The following is an 18,259-nucleotide window of genomic DNA, read 5'->3' as shown; positions in this document are numbered from 1 at the left end:
CAATAAAATCTGTTGGTTTTGTTTAAAGAATTCTATGACTGCACTTATTGTAGCAGTGAAGGGCGGCTATACTGACTCGGTGAAAGAAATACTGAAAAGGAACCCAAATGTAAACCTGACAGATAAAGATGGAAATACAGCTTTGATGATTGCATCAAAGGAGGGACATACTGAAATTGTGCAGGATCTTCTTGATGCTGGAACTTATGTGAACATTCCTGATCGAGTGAGTAAATTTTCATCATAATTATTGTTTTATATATATGCCATAATCACGTATGTTTAAATACCAGTGTATGCAGATTTGTAAATATGTGGTTTTTCTGGCTTTCTGATTTTTCTGCCACCTAGGGGTATTTTTATGTATTGCTATTTTACAAGTGTGTTAAGTGGTAAATGTTGCTGTGTGAAGGTAAAGGATAAACTATAGAAACTACTCTTTTTCTTTGAGATTCTTGAATTGAGAGTTTCCTTAGATCATTTGTCGTATCTGTAACATATTAAAAACCAAAAATTAAAGTGCAAGCAGTCGCTCCCTTCCTCAGGGTAATATTCACTGCTGATATTTTTTGTTTCCTTTTTTTTTTTTAAAAAAAAGGGTAAAAAAGTGAATTCAAGTTAAACGTGAAGAGATAACTACCTTGTTGCTTTGGTAGAACTCCTATTTATCAGCTCTTAGGTTTTCATTTAAGTCAAATCGTGTTTCTTTAAACAAGAATTAAGACTAATACTGAACTAACCTGTAGGTTTTGGGGTGGGGGGTTTGTGTATTAATGCACGTGGTAGTGTTGTTAAAATTGCAAACCAATGCATTTTATAAAAAAGTATGCATTTAATTCAGCATGGACCTTTATCTTCTATGATGAAACTTTTTACTAGAACACTTGCATATATTAGAGGAAGACTTCATCTCTGGGTTAAGACATGTAGATGGAACAGTTTACCTGAGCTGTTCTGTGTGCCTGACCTGTAAGTGCATTGCTCAGTAGAGGTGTGCAGCATGGACAGTGCCCTGAGTGGGAATCTGCTTGCTCAGGGTTTTATTTGGGTGCTTATACAGGGGCTTTGGACTGCATTGTCCTCTTCATAGTCAGGTTTTTCTGAAGTGTCAGAGGCAGGCCAAGCACTGCAGCCTTGGGGCTATAGGTGGTTAAATACCTAAACTTAGATGCCTCTGTCAAGGTCAGTGATTTAGTTCAGAGCAGTTATATGTTTTTGAGGCTGCATTGCCAGTTTCTAAGTTGGATTGCTTGAGTTGTAGAGAATAGAGGAAAACTTCCTAATTATTTGCCTCATAAATTTAAAAGGATTTTTGGATGCATTTCCTATATTTCAAATGTCAGCGCATTTCTTAGATTGTTATGTACTGAGCTGCAGTGTTGCATGTGACAACAAATTTGATCTTGGGCACATATGAAAGCAAAATTTTAAATATTTAAGAAAATGCATTGCAATCTCCCCACCTCTTCTTCCACAGTGTTCTACAAGGTCTGCATTCCTGTGCTTTTAGGAAGGATAAATTACAGCTATCAGTACAGCTGACTGTATTCCAAAAATACACAAAACAATGAGTACTCTTAGTTTCAGATGCTAGAGTAGATTTTGATAAAGAAAATTTCTTGGTTTGCAGCCAGGTGTGTAATGACTGTGATTGATGGGGGATTTGCTACTACTGAGCTCTCTGAGTTCCACACCTGTGATTTTGCTATACTTTTATTTATTTTTCCTGTGTCATCGTAAAAGGAGTATTAGGTCATTTCAGGGTTTCATATTCTGAAATTCTGTTATATGCTTAAGTGTGTTAAAATCAGAAGCCTTAAGCACAATTGTAACTTTGTTCTATGAGTAGACAGCTCCATTTACCACGCCAAAATATTCTTCCTTTTGATCAGTTGGGTATAAAATCAGCCTTTTGCTTTTTTTCTTTATAATAGCATGGTGTGTGTAAGCAAGATAGCAGGCAAATCTGCACCAAAAAAAGGTATAAAATTGTTTAAAATTCTTGAAGATCTTCTTTCAGCTTTGAAACATCTAAAAGAGACAGTCAACATTATTGTCTGATTTTAAGAAGGTTATTACTGTGAGTGGTTGGTCTTCCTATGAACTACAGTACAAATTTTTTTTTCATATTCATTATAGTTTATGATGTTATTTTTTAGGAGAGTAGTTTAAACTAGACCTATTTTTGGAGTGCTTATTTTTCCATAGCAATTTAATTTCTTTGAAAAATAAAAACCTCCAGAATTTTTTATTTTGTATACCCATTTTTTTAGAGATAGAACTATTTTTGTATCTTTTTTAAAAACAAGTGCAGATTTCTTAATGTAAATAGGAATAATGTATGTTTTGAGGCTATAATTTATTCTGTTACATTTCTTTTTCCTAAATAGTATTAATTAATGTTCAGTGTTCTTTCACAATTTTTCTAGAGTGGAGATACAGTGTTGATTGGGGCTGTTAGAGGTGGTCATGTTGAAATTGTGAGGGCCCTGCTCCATAAATATGCTGATATAGATATCAGAGGTCAGGTAAGTACCTCAAAGTAAGTGTTATAGTAGTTCTAAAATAGGATGTGAATTGAAATACCAAACAGTTATACTGTGTTTCTGAAAACAGGGCTTTAAAACTTGCTCTGTCTACTCTGTAGGAAACTCAGGTTCCATCAAACAGGAAAAATACATCATGTTGCTATGCAATTTTTAAGATATATGTAGTTGTAATGACTTGTTAAGCAGCATTTTTTTCACTTAATTTATATAATGGTTGAAAAGTAAAAGACAAATTCAGCTTGTTTCATCTGCACTACTGAACAGATTTAAAATGGTGACATACTTAAAAAACCCCTTAGCATCATTATTTTGATAATATTTTAAATTTAATATCAATAAAATGTGATGCACCTTAGATTATATCTGTTGTCAGTTCAGTTCTGTCACTGTGCTTGGTTGGTTTTTGTCTCCACCAACTGTCTCTATTACGTTAAACACTGTTGTCAGTGATTTCCATGTTTTCTACCTACCCCTTCTTTCTTTTTTGTCCTTTCATTAAGGTATTATCTTTATTCTTCTGTTGGAAGCTCCCTTGTTCGGCATGGTAGTTGTTTTTATTGTTACATTCAACTTGCTTTCGTTTGCTTGAAGCTGTTCAAATCACTCTACTTTTAGGCACACATGTTCTGCCAAGTTTGAACACAAAACTAACTGGTCACTGAGAGCTGCAAAGGTTCAGTGCCTGCTCTTGATGCAGAGCATCTGTGAGAAGCCAGGAAGCTTTTAGTTTGGAGAAAAAGTAGTGTTTGGATGTCTTCCTCTAACCTGCCATTGGAAACCTGTGTATCTCAGCTTCTGGCTGACATGGGTCCGAAAATCTGAAGCTTTTCAACATCTTGATAGGACTGAGGCAATACAGAAATAGCAAGAGCACCCAGCTTCTTTGGTGGCAGGGAAGCTTGTGGCTTCTGGCAGTGTAAAATTGCCTGAATATCCATTTGCAATGGTTGATCTAGAGAATACTTTTGTGGCCTTATTGGCACAGCGGGAGTCAGTGCCATCAGAGGAAGGTTCTGGGTGTGCATTTCAGATCTTCGTTTAGGACCAGCAGTTTCAGAATCAGAGATGAGCACTAATGTTTAGCAACTCCTCTGCTGTTTGGCATTGCAGCAGCTGCCTGCCAGCCAGACTTGTTCTGGGGAGAAGTGTTAACTGCCCACATTTGTGATGGTCCAGAAAAGTTGCTGAGTCTTGTCCAGCCTTCCAGCAACTGTGTTCCTTGCTGATGATTCATTCATATGGTCACTAGCTGGTGGGTACCTTCAGCAAATAAAACATAGGGCTCAAGAGTGAGTGTTGGGGCAGTGGAGGGCTCAGGTGATGTTCTCCTCAGCCTGTCTAGTAAGGGGAAGGGCCCAGCTGGGAGCATCTGGCAAACCCATGCCTGGCTGTGTAGCTGATGTTGCTATTGAGAAGTTGAGCACCTCAGGGTTGTGTCTTGTTGGAAACCAGCTGACAGAGGGATAGAGAAGATGAAACACAAGTGACCAGAGAGGAAAGAAATCTTAGTTGACCAGGCTTATTAAACTGCTGAGAAAGGCTTTAAACTCAGTTTACTGTGAAGCCCATGAGTGAAAGAGGAAGAGTTGCAAATGAAAGAAGCAAGCAAGTAGAAGGCTGCAAGGGGTACTTTGACGTTCCTGCTTGGAAGCAGGTGTGTGTTCAGAGGCTTTTCTTAAATGTCTACACAAGTATGCCTCAAACAGAAAGAGTCATGGTGCAGTTGCTAGGCTAAAAATTGCAGGCACGGAGACTTTCTGGGGCAACACACATGACTGGAGGAAAAAATTAATGACACAAGCAGGTTTGCAGCTCTGAACCATTCTCTCTGGTTTGGTGATACAATGTCTGGCTGATCAGCATTCTGGTACTTTATGTTGACTTTCATGTCCCTCTACTTTTACAGCCTTCCAGCTTGCATGGCCTATGAAAAAAAGTTATTTTATTTTATTAAAAAACTTTTATATTTGAGTTAAAACTGAATACTTATATGTAGTTTTTGAAACTGTTTCAAGACAGTTTCAAGACAGGTTAAATCTGCTAGGATTGTTAAAGCATCTTAATACATTGCACAGGGGTTTTTAAAATAGATTTGTATTCTCTTGCTAGATTTTCATCCTCCCTGCAAATTATACTGTTGTGCCAATTGGATTTGGTGGCCTTTCCCTTTGCCCTGAGCTGTGCTAAAATTTGCTGTCTTATATGCTATTTTCAATATATTATGGCTGTACCTTATGTGCAGTTTATGAAATTTATCCAAATGAATGAAGATACTGTTAGCATTTAATACTCTTTTTTTTTTTCAGGATAATAAAACTGCCTTATATTGGGCAGTTGAGAAAGGAAATGCTACAATGGTGAGGGATATCTTGCAATGCAATCCTGATACTGAAACATGTACCAAGGTAACAGAATTTTAATTGAATTGCTTTGTTTAACATATTTTCTCAGCTCCTATGTGATGTTAAGATTATATTAAATTCAGTTTTTGGGAAGTGTTGGTACCTTGCACGCTGTAAAAAAAAAAATAAATCTTTTTCTAAAATACAGATTTTTAGCACTAGTGATATCCCCATAAATATGATTTCCTATTAAATCTGTGATAGCAGGGAACATGTGGATTCTTTACCTCAGCATCATTCACATAACCAGCAATAAGAACTAGAGAGCAGGTGCTACTAGAAACTGGGGAAAAAGGCTTCTAATATTACTAAGCATGACCTTGGGCCACTGTCTATTGTATGTGCAGCAATAAAAAAAAAGAGGAAGTAGTATGCACAGCATTGAGGTCTATTCAAATGCCTTGTATTATATCTGGATTTTGTCTTTCTCTATTAGTATTTTGTTCTTTGATTCTAATCAAATACTAGGTCTGGGGTACTTTTTCACAAACATAAGTGCTGAAGTGTTGTTACTTGCACAGTAACATATTTAAATAAAAATTGTCTTAAAAGTTTTGGATTTAATTTCTTACCCAATCACTATTTTTGTCTTGGTTTTGAGTATATAGGGATTTTTATTAGGCCTACTTTTCCATTTTAGGACGGAGAAACACCGCTTATAAAGGCAACCAAGATGAGGAATATTGAAATAGTAGAGCTTCTTCTGGACAAAGGAGCCAAGGTCTCAGCTGTAGACAAGGTAAAGAATATTAATTTGTTTATTTTAGTATATTTAATCATTTTAGATTTGCAGCAAGATTTTGTAGAGAGCTGTTGAGGCTACAGAAAGAGAGCTTCCCATATGTTAATAATTAAATAGACCATCATACTTAAATGCTTAGTCTCCCATGTGTTTAATAATTAAATAAATCAGAATACTTAAATGTAAATGTGTTTCCACTATTAATATATTATTGTTCTATTGTTTGGGGGTTTTTTGGTATTAGAGTGCTCTTAATAACTTGAAAAGAAAAAAATGCAGGCCAGGAATAAAAATTTCACAGATAAGTTAATTCTTAATGCACTTGAAAAAGACCATAAAGAAATGTTATTTGTCACTAATGTTAGTTTTTGATTAATGGACATTAAACTTAGCAATGCCAAGGACAAATACAAGTGGTTGTTGCTGTCTCTTTATGCATCACCTACTCTGACTGTTAGCCTTTTAGTTACAGAAACATTTATTTGATAGTTTTTTTAATCTCCTAGTGTTATGTTTAGGGCATACAAGTATTAATGTTGATGTAATAAAAAAGATTTTACTGGAAAGTTTTTTTGAGAATTCTGAGCAGACATTGAAACAACTCTAACAAGCATTATTTCTTGTTCTGAACAAGTCTCTGAATTTCCTAGTAGACACTGGTTTCTAAATAGTGACTAGTTTTCATGAACCTTAAGATATTTTTGTGAACCTTAAGATACATTAATATAAGCATTTAAAAAAATAGACAGTATCTTAGATTTAGCGTTCTAAGAACTGCTTTTTCATGTGTCTTTTCTGAAACATTTGTAATGCTTTTTTGAGGGGAAAAATGTTTGCTGTAAGACATTGATGCTTTTGAGTGCTTTAAGATGTATTTCAAGGAAATAATACATCTGAAATGATGTGGACCATATGGTCTGTCAATAATCTTGTCAATAATCATGTTAGATATTACTGTTTTTTCACTTAATTGCAGAAAGGAGATACTCCACTTCATATTGCTATTCGTGGAAGAAGCCGTAAACTTGCTGAATTACTCTTAAGAAATCCGAAAGATGGTCGGTTGCTGTATAGACCCAACAAAACAGGAGAAACACCTTACAATATTGACTGTAGCCACCAGAAGAGTATTTTAACACAGATATTTGGTGCCAGTAAGTATAAGCGTTTGGTTTTTTTATCACTCATATATTGAGAATCCAGTTTATTCAATTCTCTATTGAAAAGTGGTAACAGATTTTTTTAATGTTGCAACTAATGGGAAAGCTTTAAAAATAATCAGTTGGCAAAAAAATTCTACATTCTGAAAGCCTAACAAAGGTCAAACATGCCTTTTATTTTTGATTTTTGACACGAGATACTTTGCAACTTCTGTTGATCACTTTGTTTTTATTTGGACCTTGCTTGTGTAGGAATGACTTTCTTTGACTTTATGTGATTTTGGATTTTGAGTCTTGTAAGCTTTAATAGTTGTGATAATTATGTAACTTATGTGAATGATTTAAAATTCCTATGAACAGGAATGTATCAATAATAACAGCTGTTATATGGGAGGAGTGAATATGGGTGAACCTGTTGTGACTTTATGTCTGAAAATTGTCATATTGAAAGAGTTTTCTTAAAGCAAAGTTGTGTAATATAGTGTTTGTATTGCAGGACACTTGTCTCCCACGGAATCTGATGGTGACATGCTGGGTTATGATCTGTACAGCAGTGCTCTGGCTGATATTCTTAGTGAACCAACCATGCAGCCACCTATCTGTGTAGGCTTATATGCACAGTGGGGAAGTGGAAAATCATTCCTGCTCAAGAAACTGGAAGGTAAAACTTGATTTAGCCTTTTTTGTAGGTTCCAATCTGTCTATAGAAAGCATTACATGGGAGTAATTAGTTTTTGCGAGAATTGTTGGTCTGTGTAATGTTGTATCTGGTCTCTGTTTCTGTGATGAAAGGATTTAAATTCTGCTGTGGTTAGTTCTTCCATAGACTACTTTGTTCATTTATACAATGTCAAGACAGTCTTTTAAGTGTTGCTGTCTATTGCCCTGTGAGTTTCCTGCAGCAGTGAATCTATCCTTTAAGTATAACTGAAAGTCTGGCTGCCAAAATATGCCTTGCAGGGCCTGTTTGAGTGTCAAATCAGATTCAGGCCTCTTCTGCTGCAGTATTTATTTGTTGTGCAACCTATGTGACTTTTTTTTTTTAAGTTTAAACAATTTCAGGCTATTCATATTTTATTCTCTGTAGCATAATTGCTTTACATCTAGTTTTCTTCCCCTTTCCTCTTATTTACTTGAAGCTTTTTGATCTGAAATGACAGAGGGAAGCAAATACAGTGTATGAAGTGAGTCAATATTTTCCCCAGTGGAAATAGGCAACTTATTTACAGTTTTAGCTTTTTCTAACAAAGGATGCTTTTCTGAGATGTTTCAATGTAGAATCATAGAATCAGCTGGGTTGGAAGGGACCTCAGAGATCATCAAGTCCAACCCTTGATCCACTACCACTGTGGTTACCAGACCATGGCACTAAGTGCCACATCCAGTCTCATCTTAAAAACCTCCAGGGATGGAGAATCCACCACTTCCCTGGGCAGCCCATTCCAATGTCTGATTACCCTCTCTGTAAAGAATTTCTTCCTAATATGCAACCTAAACCTCCCCTGGCAGAGCTTAAGACCATGGCCTCTTGTCTTACTGATAGCTGGCTGGGAGAAGAGACCAACCCCCCCCGGCTACAACCTTTCAGGGAGTTGTAGAGAGTGATGAGGTCTCCCCCGAGCCTCCTCTTCTCCAGGCTGAACAACCCCAGTTCCCTCAGCCTCTCCTCATAGCATTTGTGATTGAGTCCCTTCACCAGCCTTGTTGCTCTTCTCTGGACCTCCTCCAGCACCTCAATATCCTTCCTGAACTGAGGGGCCCAGAACTGGACACAGTAATTGAGAATACCTTTACCTGTCTTGTTGTTTCTTATTTTCTGTGATTTCTCTGTTTTTAAAAACTTCTATATTAGCCAAAATGGGGGCTCTGCATTCATTCTGTTTGCCTCATGCCCCATGTTATAAACAGGAAACATGTTGATTTTGACTGTGATGTTTATTGCAGGTGAGCATATTTAAAACACATTTAAACATGTTTAAAACATGTTTAAAACACTTTTTCAGTGTTTTCTTCCTCATTCATGTTTTTTTTCTGGACTGTGTATCTGTAAATAAGTTTCTTCATGAATTTCTGTGTTACTAAATAGGAATCGCCAAACAGAAATAAATGCTGAAGCCTTCAACTGTACTGTTATATCTGACTATTTAAGGAATGTAGTCCATGTTTCAATGGTGGAGATTTTGGAGGTTGGGTGGATTTTTTTCAACAGATGTGGTGGATTTATTTTTCTTGATGTCAGAAAACGTGTTTTACACTTTTGAAGTAGGATAGGAAATGACATGACTTTCAATATGCTTTTAAAAGTAGAAAAACTACAGCAAAGAGTGTGAGTAGTGTGTATTTAAAGGTTTTCATTCATTGCATGGATAAAAATTTTGGGTTTTGCACTAATGTGTGAAGAAGAATTTAAGCATCCATTGTATTTCTTTGGATCAGTAATAGAGATAAGTTATACAATCTACTGAAAAAGTGTTTCTTTTCAAATATGATCCGTTCTAGAGTTATTTCACATGTTAACTGGTCTTTGTCTTTTTGTTTTAGATGAAATGAAGACTTTTGCAGGACAGCAGATTGAACCTCTGTTTCAGTTCTCCTGGCTTATTGTATTCCTCACACTTCTGCTGTGTGGAGGTCTGGGTTTATTGCTTGCTTTCACAGTGGATGCAAAGCTTGGAATAGCAGTGTCACTCAGCTTATTAGCAGTTCTTTACATTTTCTTTAGTAAGTCCTATTTTATATGAAGTTTGTGAAGGTTTTTAACTATTTTTTGAATTAAATATTGTTTCGTAGATCTGCTTTGTGATTCAGAAAAAAAATTACTAAATGGTTTTGTAGAAAATAAGACCCCTTTGGACCCTTTCCTTGTATTTTGCATATGATTTGTGAGAAGGCATTCTGGAAAACAAAGAAGAATTTCAAATGTTAATTTCATTGGGTTAATCTTACCATTCTCATTTTTAGCCGTAACTGCTAAAAGTCATTAACCTTTTTTACAGAACTCCATGCTTCATGTGTTCAAACTTCATGGTTCTTTCAGCTGTGAATGTTGACTGAAGTGAAGCCATAACATCTTCTTAATTTTTAATATTTTAGCTGTAATTTACTTTGGTGGCCGAAGAGAAGGAGAGAGATGGAACTGGGCCTGGGTGTTAAGTACAAGGTTGGCAAGACATGTTGGATATTTAGAGTTGCTTCTCAAACTCATGTTTGTGAACCCACCAGAATTACCAGAGCAAACCACTAAAGCTTTACCTGTCAGGTTAGTTATTTCATTTCTTTACTCATGAATGACTCATTCAGATTCACTCTGATACTTCTCAAACTGTGTATTTTAATGTGCATGTTTATCTTCATATGAGAAGCTGTTGAGATTCATGTTTGAAAAACAGTAGCCCTAGAAGATCATGAAGTTAAACTTTTCAATGTGAAGAAGATAGTAGTGTTTTCAAGAAAAACAATCTGCTTATGTTGATGAAAGTTACTGCTTTTTGGAATTAGGGGTTTTGACTCTTGGACTAATAAAAATTTGTACCAGACAAAATAAGAATTTTCTGATATAGCTTATTGCATATTTTGTACCACTTGAAAAAAACTTCTGGCTGCAGAGATGCAGCAAGATTTTTTTTTTCGTTGCCAGAAAATACTTTAAGCTTTCTAAAGTATACAAAATACATGTGTTTTCTCTTTCAGATTTTTGTTTACCGACTACAATAGACTGTCCAGTGTAGGTGGAGAAACTTCATTGGCTGAGATGATTGCTACCCTCTCTGATGCATGTGAAAGGGAATTTGGTTTCTTAGCAACAAGGCTATTTCGAGTTTTCAAGACAGAAGATACACAAGGTTTTTTCTACCTGAATGACATTTCCGATTATTCCATTTCAGTGCACTGTTACCAGGGGTTCTGTTTTTTGCTTTATAAGCTCTTTTTAGAAATTGTTGTAGCCATGCAGAAATTTTTAGAGAGAAAAATACCCCATTTTCTCTGCTAATCTTGATTTTATTGATATAATAAAGGAATATCTTCTATGAAATATTGTTTTTAGAAGTGCCTATGGAAATGTATATTCACATTACATCCTTGTAGATGCAGCATATTTCCATAGCAATTAAGTCATTGTGTCTGAGTCAGGTAAAGGGAAAAGTATGCTTTTGTGTATTGCTAAGAGAAGTTGGTTTAGTTTATTAGATTTTAATTTAGAGCTTTTATGAGTGACCACTACTTATTCTAGGAAATAATGAATGTGTAGACTATGTTGGTCCAAAGATATGAATTGCTATTATCAGTTGTGGTAAGATGGGAAGAAATATTCCTGCTTGATCCAAATGGAACAAGCTTTCTTCTGTTCCATATGTAGATTTCTGGAAAAAAAAATAGGCAGAGTGATATTGTGAAGAAAGAGTTTCTAGATGGTAACTTTCAATTAATTGAGGACTTACTTGTACTTTGAGTTCAATTTCAGTCAGTTATTTCTTGTTTAAATTTTCCCTTGTCCACAAATTGAGGACTCTGTTAGATGCTGTCTCCTCTCACAAAGTGAAATGTTTAGATGCTTCTGTCTTGCAGAGGGTGGGAAAAACATGCTGTTTGCTATGCTCAGCTATGTGCTGAACACAACTTACTCTTCATTGTTCTTTCTGAAATTAACTGCATATTCTTTATGAAAGGGACGTGTGCAATTTTTCACCCTTTTTTTCCATGTTAGGCATTCTGCAGTTCTTCTCCTTAACCTCAGTGAAATGGCTTTCATGATGCTGTGATTTCTGCCAAAGTTGTCTTGGGAATGGCACCGTAGTGCTGGCTTCTTGTGATTAAGTGCAGTAATTATGTCTTCCCTTTCATTTTTAATCTTACGTTTCTCTTGCATTCCTTGGCTCTGTTGCCTTTCCGTGTTATTTCTAATTATTTAATTGATTTTTAAAATTTATTTTATCTATTTGGTGATTTTGCACATCATCTCCTTTTCTCTCGTTTTCAGGTGCAGGGTCATACGTTTATTGTCTCTAGATGTTCATAGAAATTCCATGTAGGCTTATTTTTAGTCTTCTATATCTTAAATTTTTGTTACATCTGTAAACTTGCAGACAAGCCTGTTCAATTGTCATTTCATTGTTGATTCTTATGTGTCTCTCTAATCCAAGTGTGTCTCTTTCTAACAAGAGGAAGGTTTCATTCCTGCTTCAGTATGTCTAGAACTGAATGTAATTATAACTGAGCTGTTGTTCTTTATTTCTTGCCCCTCACTCCTGTCATTATGCATTTCTGTTTCTTTATCCTGCAGCACAATCCTTTGTGTCACGTATGTGAGTGATGTGAAAGACCTTTCCAGCTCATGCCCCAGTAGAGTATCATACATAGGCCATGTATAAACCTTGGATACTCTTTCAATGTAGCATATTTGGAATTTGATTTTTCCATTCCAGTTCAAATGCTGGTTTTTAGCTGTCAGCATTTTGCTTCAGGTCATTCTGTGATCTGTTCTTTGTTGTCAACAACTGTGTAGAGAAGGTAGCAATCTTCTAGGTATGTACACCACTGGATGTGTACAGGCCCTAAAGGCAGAGGCTGCTGCTTTGGAAAATGCTGTTTCTTTGATCACTGATTTAGCTGTGCTAAGCTCCAACTGCAGTATTTCTTTGTCTCTTCCTTATCAATCCACTTACAGTCAGGAATTCTGTGTTCTCTTCTGAGGCCCTGTCCAAACCATGTGTCCTCCCATTTGTGTATGTTTTGGTGTGCAAGAAGGGATGGTCTCAGGCTGCAGCTTGCAATTTTGTTTTAGTTCTCCGATGGCACCATTACTATTAGATTATGTAACTACCAGGTTCCAGTTTAAAACTGAGTAGTTACTGTACTGTTTTCCCAGGATTTATTTATGTAAATGCACTTTACAGAGAGATGCCACAAAAGGAGTGATAACACTGATATGAAATCTATTTAATGATTGTCATTTCCATCCATTCTGGGTTTCCTGAAACAATGGAAATAAACTGAAGATTCAAGGAATATCTCCGCTTCATAATTTCCAAGAATTGTGGCAAATAGTAGATAATTTTTTTCCATAGGTTTGTGGCTGGGTGGTAATACTGCAGTAAGCTTTTACAAGTTAGTGTTTTATGAGAAGTATGCAAGTTAATTTTGTACTCAACTGTCACTGCGCTGTATATTCATTCTAACAGCAAATACTTGCTTCCTAGGTAAAAAGAAATGGAAGAAAACGTGCTGCCTCCCATCCTTTGTGATTTTCCTGTTTATCTTGTCTTGCGTTGTTTCTGCGATTGCCCTGCTGGCGATTTTTAATGTGGAGTCAGCCAACATGACAGTGAATGTTATTCTTATAACAGTGACCTGTATTGTTGGTTTGGCCTTTTTCTTGAATTGCCGCACGTGGTGGCAAGTGATGGATTCAGTTTTGAATTCTCAGAGAAAGCGCCTTCACAATGCTGCCTCCAAGCTTCACAAGTTGAAAAGTGAGGGGTTCATGAAGGTAAGCATTTATGTGAATTGACCAGTAAAATAATTGAAACAAACCCCCAAACATGGAGCATTCTTAAGATGGGATACCATTTATTTAATCAGGCCAAGTCTCACAACTGGAGAATGAGACTTGGTGAGTTTTTACTGATGGGAACACTTCTGTGCCAGTGGTAATTGTGCTTAGTGTATGAGACCTGTCTGCTCAATCAGGAGTGTTAAATTTGGATTAAGTTTTCAGTTTTCTGATTTTCTTTTTGCTGTGAGGAAGGTACTAGGAAAACAATTGTTCTAAACTATTAGTATTTAGAGTTTACTCTAGATCATAAGACTAGAAAGAATAACTTTTTGAATCTTCTTCAGGTGAAAAACAAAGCCCAGCTTTGTCTGTCAGCAAGACCTCTTTATTAAGAAAGGAATTTTAGCACTGAAAGAACATTCCAAGACAGTCCACATATTAAATGAAAAATTGTAGAAAATACTATTGTTTTGCTGGGTTATATCTATAAACTGATAAAAACTATACCCATCAGGCTGTCATCAGATCTCCTATATGCTCCTATTTGAAAGTAAAATTTAGCATCATGGTGGTTACCTCTGTAGATTACAGCTAATATCTTGTAAATATATGTGCAAATATTTTTCATTGATGATAAAGCAATTTGAGTTGAAAGGGGCCTTTTAAAGGTCAAGTAGTCCAATTTCCCTTCAACAAGCAGGGACATCTTCAATGAGATCAGGTTGCTTGGACCTTGAATGTTTCCAAGGATGGGGCATCCACAACTTCTCTGGGACCTGTGCCAGAGTTTTACCACCCTCATAATAAAAAAACTTCTCTATATCTAATCTAAATCGACCTTCCTTCAGTTTTCAAAACCATTTCTCATTGTCCTCTCGCAACAGGCCCTGCCAAAATGTTTGTCCTCATCTTTCTTATAGGCCCTCTTTAGGTACTGGAAGGCCACAATAAAGGTTTCCACAGAGTCTTTTCCAGGCTGAACAGTGCCAATTCTCTCAGCCTTTCCTCATAGGTGAGGTGCTCAAGCCCTGTAATCATTTCTGTGGTCTCCTCTGGGCTCTTTCCAATACATTGATGTCCTTCCTGTGCTGAGGCCCCCAGAGCTGGTTGTAGCACTCCAGGTGGGGTCTCACCAGAGTGGAGTGGCAGAATCACCTCCCTGGACCTACTGGCCATGCTGCCATAAGACTTCAAGAGTGCTCCAGTGCTCCAGCAGAGAGGGCCCTCACTAGCAGTGCGTCCCACTAACCTTGATATATCATCGCACAGCTTGGCATGGGCAAGCCTGATATTATGCCCCTCCCCTGTCATGTCTAGTTTAAGGCTCTGTGAATTAGCCCTGCTCGCTCCTGGGCAAAGACTCTCCTGTTTTGAGAAGGGTGAATCCTGCCTGATGCCAGCATGCCTGGTGCCGTGTTTTTGCAGCACAGAAAACCTTATTTGTATTGGTACTGTGTTTCTTGACAGTTGTTTTTTGAGTGGTATTTATCTGACGTAACTTCAGCCTTTTAGGAATTAAGTTCACCCTTTGATGTCAAAGAAGAAAAATGGGTATTTCCAGAGAGTTGTTCATCTGTTTTATGTCGTCTTAATGTGCACATTCAAGATGAATCTAGTGATGAATAAGTCAGATTCTAATGTCTACCTGTTAATTGGTGAAATTAGGGCAGGCAAATTCCACCTTTGTTTCTCTCTTAAGGGTGGGTGTTAAATGTGCAACAATGTTGAAAAGCTTAACAAATTGCATTGCATATCTTGAATAGGAATGACTGAGCATTAGAGTAATAGCATAATGTGCTTGGCTGGAAGGCAGATGGAAAATTTTAGTGTACATTTTATGCCAAGCAATTTTTGAGGACTCGCTGAAGCTACAAATACTCTTTTATTTTATTTACTTTTGAAATACTGTTTTACAGTGTGTGAATATTAGTTTCTTAAATAACATTGTAATGGAATTTAAATAAGGATAGTTTGTTACTTCAAAGTGAAATATGTGTTTAAGCTGTACATTTTTGTGCAAATAAGAAATTAAAATGTTGGAAGTGATATCTTAGGACTTTTCACTTTGAGTATTTGTAAATTTATTCTTGTAATCTTATTGAAGCATTTTTGGGAGAAGTAGCAATCTGCAAAAAGAATTATATATTTTTATGAGTTAAAGTATTATAGAGATGTCTTTTTCTTCTTTGCTTTTCCTTTTTATAGGTTTTGAAATGTGAAGTGGAACTGATGGCCAAAATGGCAAAAACCATTGACAGCTTCACTCAGAACCAGACGAGGCTTGTTGTAATTATTGATGGATTGGATGCTTGTGAACAGGACAAAGTTTTACAGATGCTTGATACTGTGAGTTGGGTTATTTTTTAAGGATAATCTCTGGATCATATGAATGATCTCTTCCATAGATGAGCTCGGATACGTGCAGTTATTGTGTATTTTCTGTAAAAAGAAGGCTATATTGTAGTAGGTTTATGTGTACATTGTGCCACTTTGTGCACACTGGCATAAATATAATGCTAAGAGTAGTGAGTTTGAAAAGTTGACAATTAAATCACGTTAGTACTTTTGAAAAGTTTTGAAATAATCGGTTGTAAACTATTGAAAGTATTTATCCTGTTGAAACAAACTTACAATGTTTGGAGGGTTTTTTGTAGTTACCCATTAGATGAAAAATGCTTAGATGCTCAGTATTTGTGGGGGCTGGGACATGATACCTCTGCATGATACCTCTTTGGTGATGACTTCCACCATAACTACTACAGTTAAATTGTCAAATATGCTTATTTCAAGTTGTGGGTAAGTTCCTAACATTAGGTATCTCGTATTGAAGAAGGTGACATCTCTATACATCTCTTGGCCTCTCAGGTTTATAACTTGAACAGAATGAATATAAAATATTGAATCAGATGTTCAAAAGATCCACAATTACAGTTAATTATTGTTAACAAGCTGTAATATCTACTTTTTTACAGGTGCGAGTCTTGTTTTCAAAAGGCCCATTTATTGCTATTTTTGCAAGTGACCCACACATTATTATAAAAGCTATTAACCAGAATCTCAACAGTGTTCTCCGTGATTCAAACATAAATGGACATGATTACATGCGAAACATAGTCCATTTGCCTGTTTTTCTGAATAGCCGAGGGCTTAGTAATGCAAAAAAACTGATGGTGGCTTCAACAACCAATGGTGACATTCCTTACACAGATAATGCAGGTAAGGTTATACAAGAGGATGATATAAGAGTTACAAAACCAATGATCCAAGAATCTAAGGTTTGGAACAAACTGTTTAAATAATTGACAGGTCATTAGTGTTATTTTTATAGATCAGTCGAATGTATACGAATGGAGAAAATGCCCACCTGTTCTTTCCCTTCCATAGGATTGCATGAAGAGGTTGACAGGAGAGTTTCTCAGAACAGTCTTGGAGACATGACCAAGCTTGGTAGCAAAACTGCTCTCAATAGGCGGGTGAGAAAGATTTTTAGACTACATAGAGATATTGGTAAAACCTTTTTTCTTTTCTTTTTTTTTTCCTTTCACATTTTCAATGATACCAACGTGAAAGACTTACCAAACCGTTCTTATGAAACTTCTATAAATGATCCATGTAGGAAAAGGACATTCCTAAATTAGTAGACTGATGTTTTGTCAAAGAGGAAGAAGCGTGCTTGCTCACCAAAGTGTTCATTTCCACAAAAATTAAATTCAGCTCTCTGTGAACACTGAGATGATACAGCAAATCTGGTAGTAGCTATGATCTATGTATGTATGTATATTTTGGATATTTTTTGTGTAAGCCTGGTATCACTTTATTGCAGGATGTTGCAACAAGGGGCAGTAATTGTGGAATTTCAAATAATAAGTACTAGATTTGTAGTGCAACATGTCCACCATGCTTTCTTCTTGCTTTCTGCTCTGTTTTCGCATCTTTACATAAAATCAGAAGGTGGTTGAATAAAAGGGATCTCCAAAATTGTGGAAAAAAAAAAACAACAACAAAAAAAAAACAAACAAAAAACCCCCCAAAAAACTCAGAGTCTGAGGATTCTGAGGTTTTTGAGCTTCCATAGGTAGAGACTTGTGGAGTTATGTAGCAGAGGAACCTGATAGTCACTTTAATTTTAAAATGCAGTTAGTTTAGAGGCACAGTAGGAAAAGATGATGGCAATACTGAAATTATTAAACTTTTTACAAAATAGTTCTGTGTCAATCTATTTTACCCTCTCAGAATTGATGTGGAAGTAAAATGTGTAACTCTTACCACTTCTTGGCTTCTGTGGAAATCACGTTCAGCTGTTACACAGCTGAATCAGAATTAAGTTCTGATAAATACATTTGATATTTCATGTCAGCCTCACGGACACAAAAGCTCTAACTTTATAATCAGGTAAAACTGAAGTATTTCAAATACACAAAACATTTTGATACCAATCAATATTCTTTGCTTTTTTGTGTCATTATCAGGATACTTACCGAAGACGCCAGATGCAGCGTACCATTACCCGCCAGATGTCTTTTGATTTGACCAAGCTGTTGGTTACAGAGGATTGGTTCAGTGATATCAGCCCCCAGACCATGAGAAGATTGCTAAATATTGTTTCAGTGACAGGTAAGTGTGACATGGTTGTGTACAGTGAACCAGTGTTGTGTTTTGGCTGCTTGTAGTTACACTCAGACTTTTTAGTGTGTAAACTAAATCTAACAAGTCAGTCCACGTGTTGATTTTGAAAATCTTCCTGAAGCAAACTCTTCTAGAGTGTGAGAAAAGCTTGTAGACCATTCTATGTCTATGAAGAACTTACAGAATATTGACTTCAGTTGGGAGGAAAATGATTCTAGTCTACTTTTTTAGAAAGTTTCGTATTTTTAAATTTTGAAGTGGGGTAAGAAAAATACATTTTTCATTTT

The 18,259-nt window shown here is 36.2% G+C and overlaps 1 protein-coding gene across 5 annotated transcripts in view; it reads left to right on the top strand.

Annotated features, from left to right (window-relative positions):
- KIDINS220 (kinase D interacting substrate 220) overlaps positions 1–18,259 on the top strand; it is a 77,736-nt gene that overhangs the window by 19,082 nt on the left and 40,395 nt on the right. For all 5 annotated transcript variants that reach the window (XM_064650486.1, XM_064650485.1, XM_064650484.1 and 2 more), the window contains exons 8-21: positions 29–226; positions 2,430–2,528; positions 4,856–4,954; positions 5,592–5,690; positions 6,670–6,847; positions 7,350–7,514; positions 9,395–9,574; positions 9,947–10,112; positions 10,544–10,695; positions 13,051–13,340; positions 15,552–15,692; positions 16,319–16,562; positions 16,731–16,819; positions 17,816–17,960. In XM_064650486.1, the coding sequence (XP_064506556.1) occupies positions 29–226; positions 2,430–2,528; positions 4,856–4,954; positions 5,592–5,690; positions 6,670–6,847; positions 7,350–7,514; positions 9,395–9,574; positions 9,947–10,112; positions 10,544–10,695; positions 13,051–13,340; positions 15,552–15,692; positions 16,319–16,562; positions 16,731–16,819; positions 17,816–17,960 (2,245 nt within the window). The remainder of the gene's footprint in view (positions 1–28; positions 227–2,429; positions 2,529–4,855; positions 4,955–5,591; positions 5,691–6,669; positions 6,848–7,349; positions 7,515–9,394; positions 9,575–9,946; positions 10,113–10,543; positions 10,696–13,050; positions 13,341–15,551; positions 15,693–16,318; positions 16,563–16,730; positions 16,820–17,815; positions 17,961–18,259) is intronic.

Source organism: Pseudopipra pipra, chromosome 3 (assembly GCF_036250125.1).
Source record: "Pseudopipra pipra isolate bDixPip1 chromosome 3, bDixPip1.hap1, whole genome shotgun sequence".
NCBI lineage: Eukaryota > Metazoa > Chordata > Aves > Passeriformes > Pipridae > Pseudopipra > Pseudopipra pipra.
Note: the sequence above shows the minus strand (reverse complement) of the source record. Positions and strands in the feature narration are given on the sequence as shown.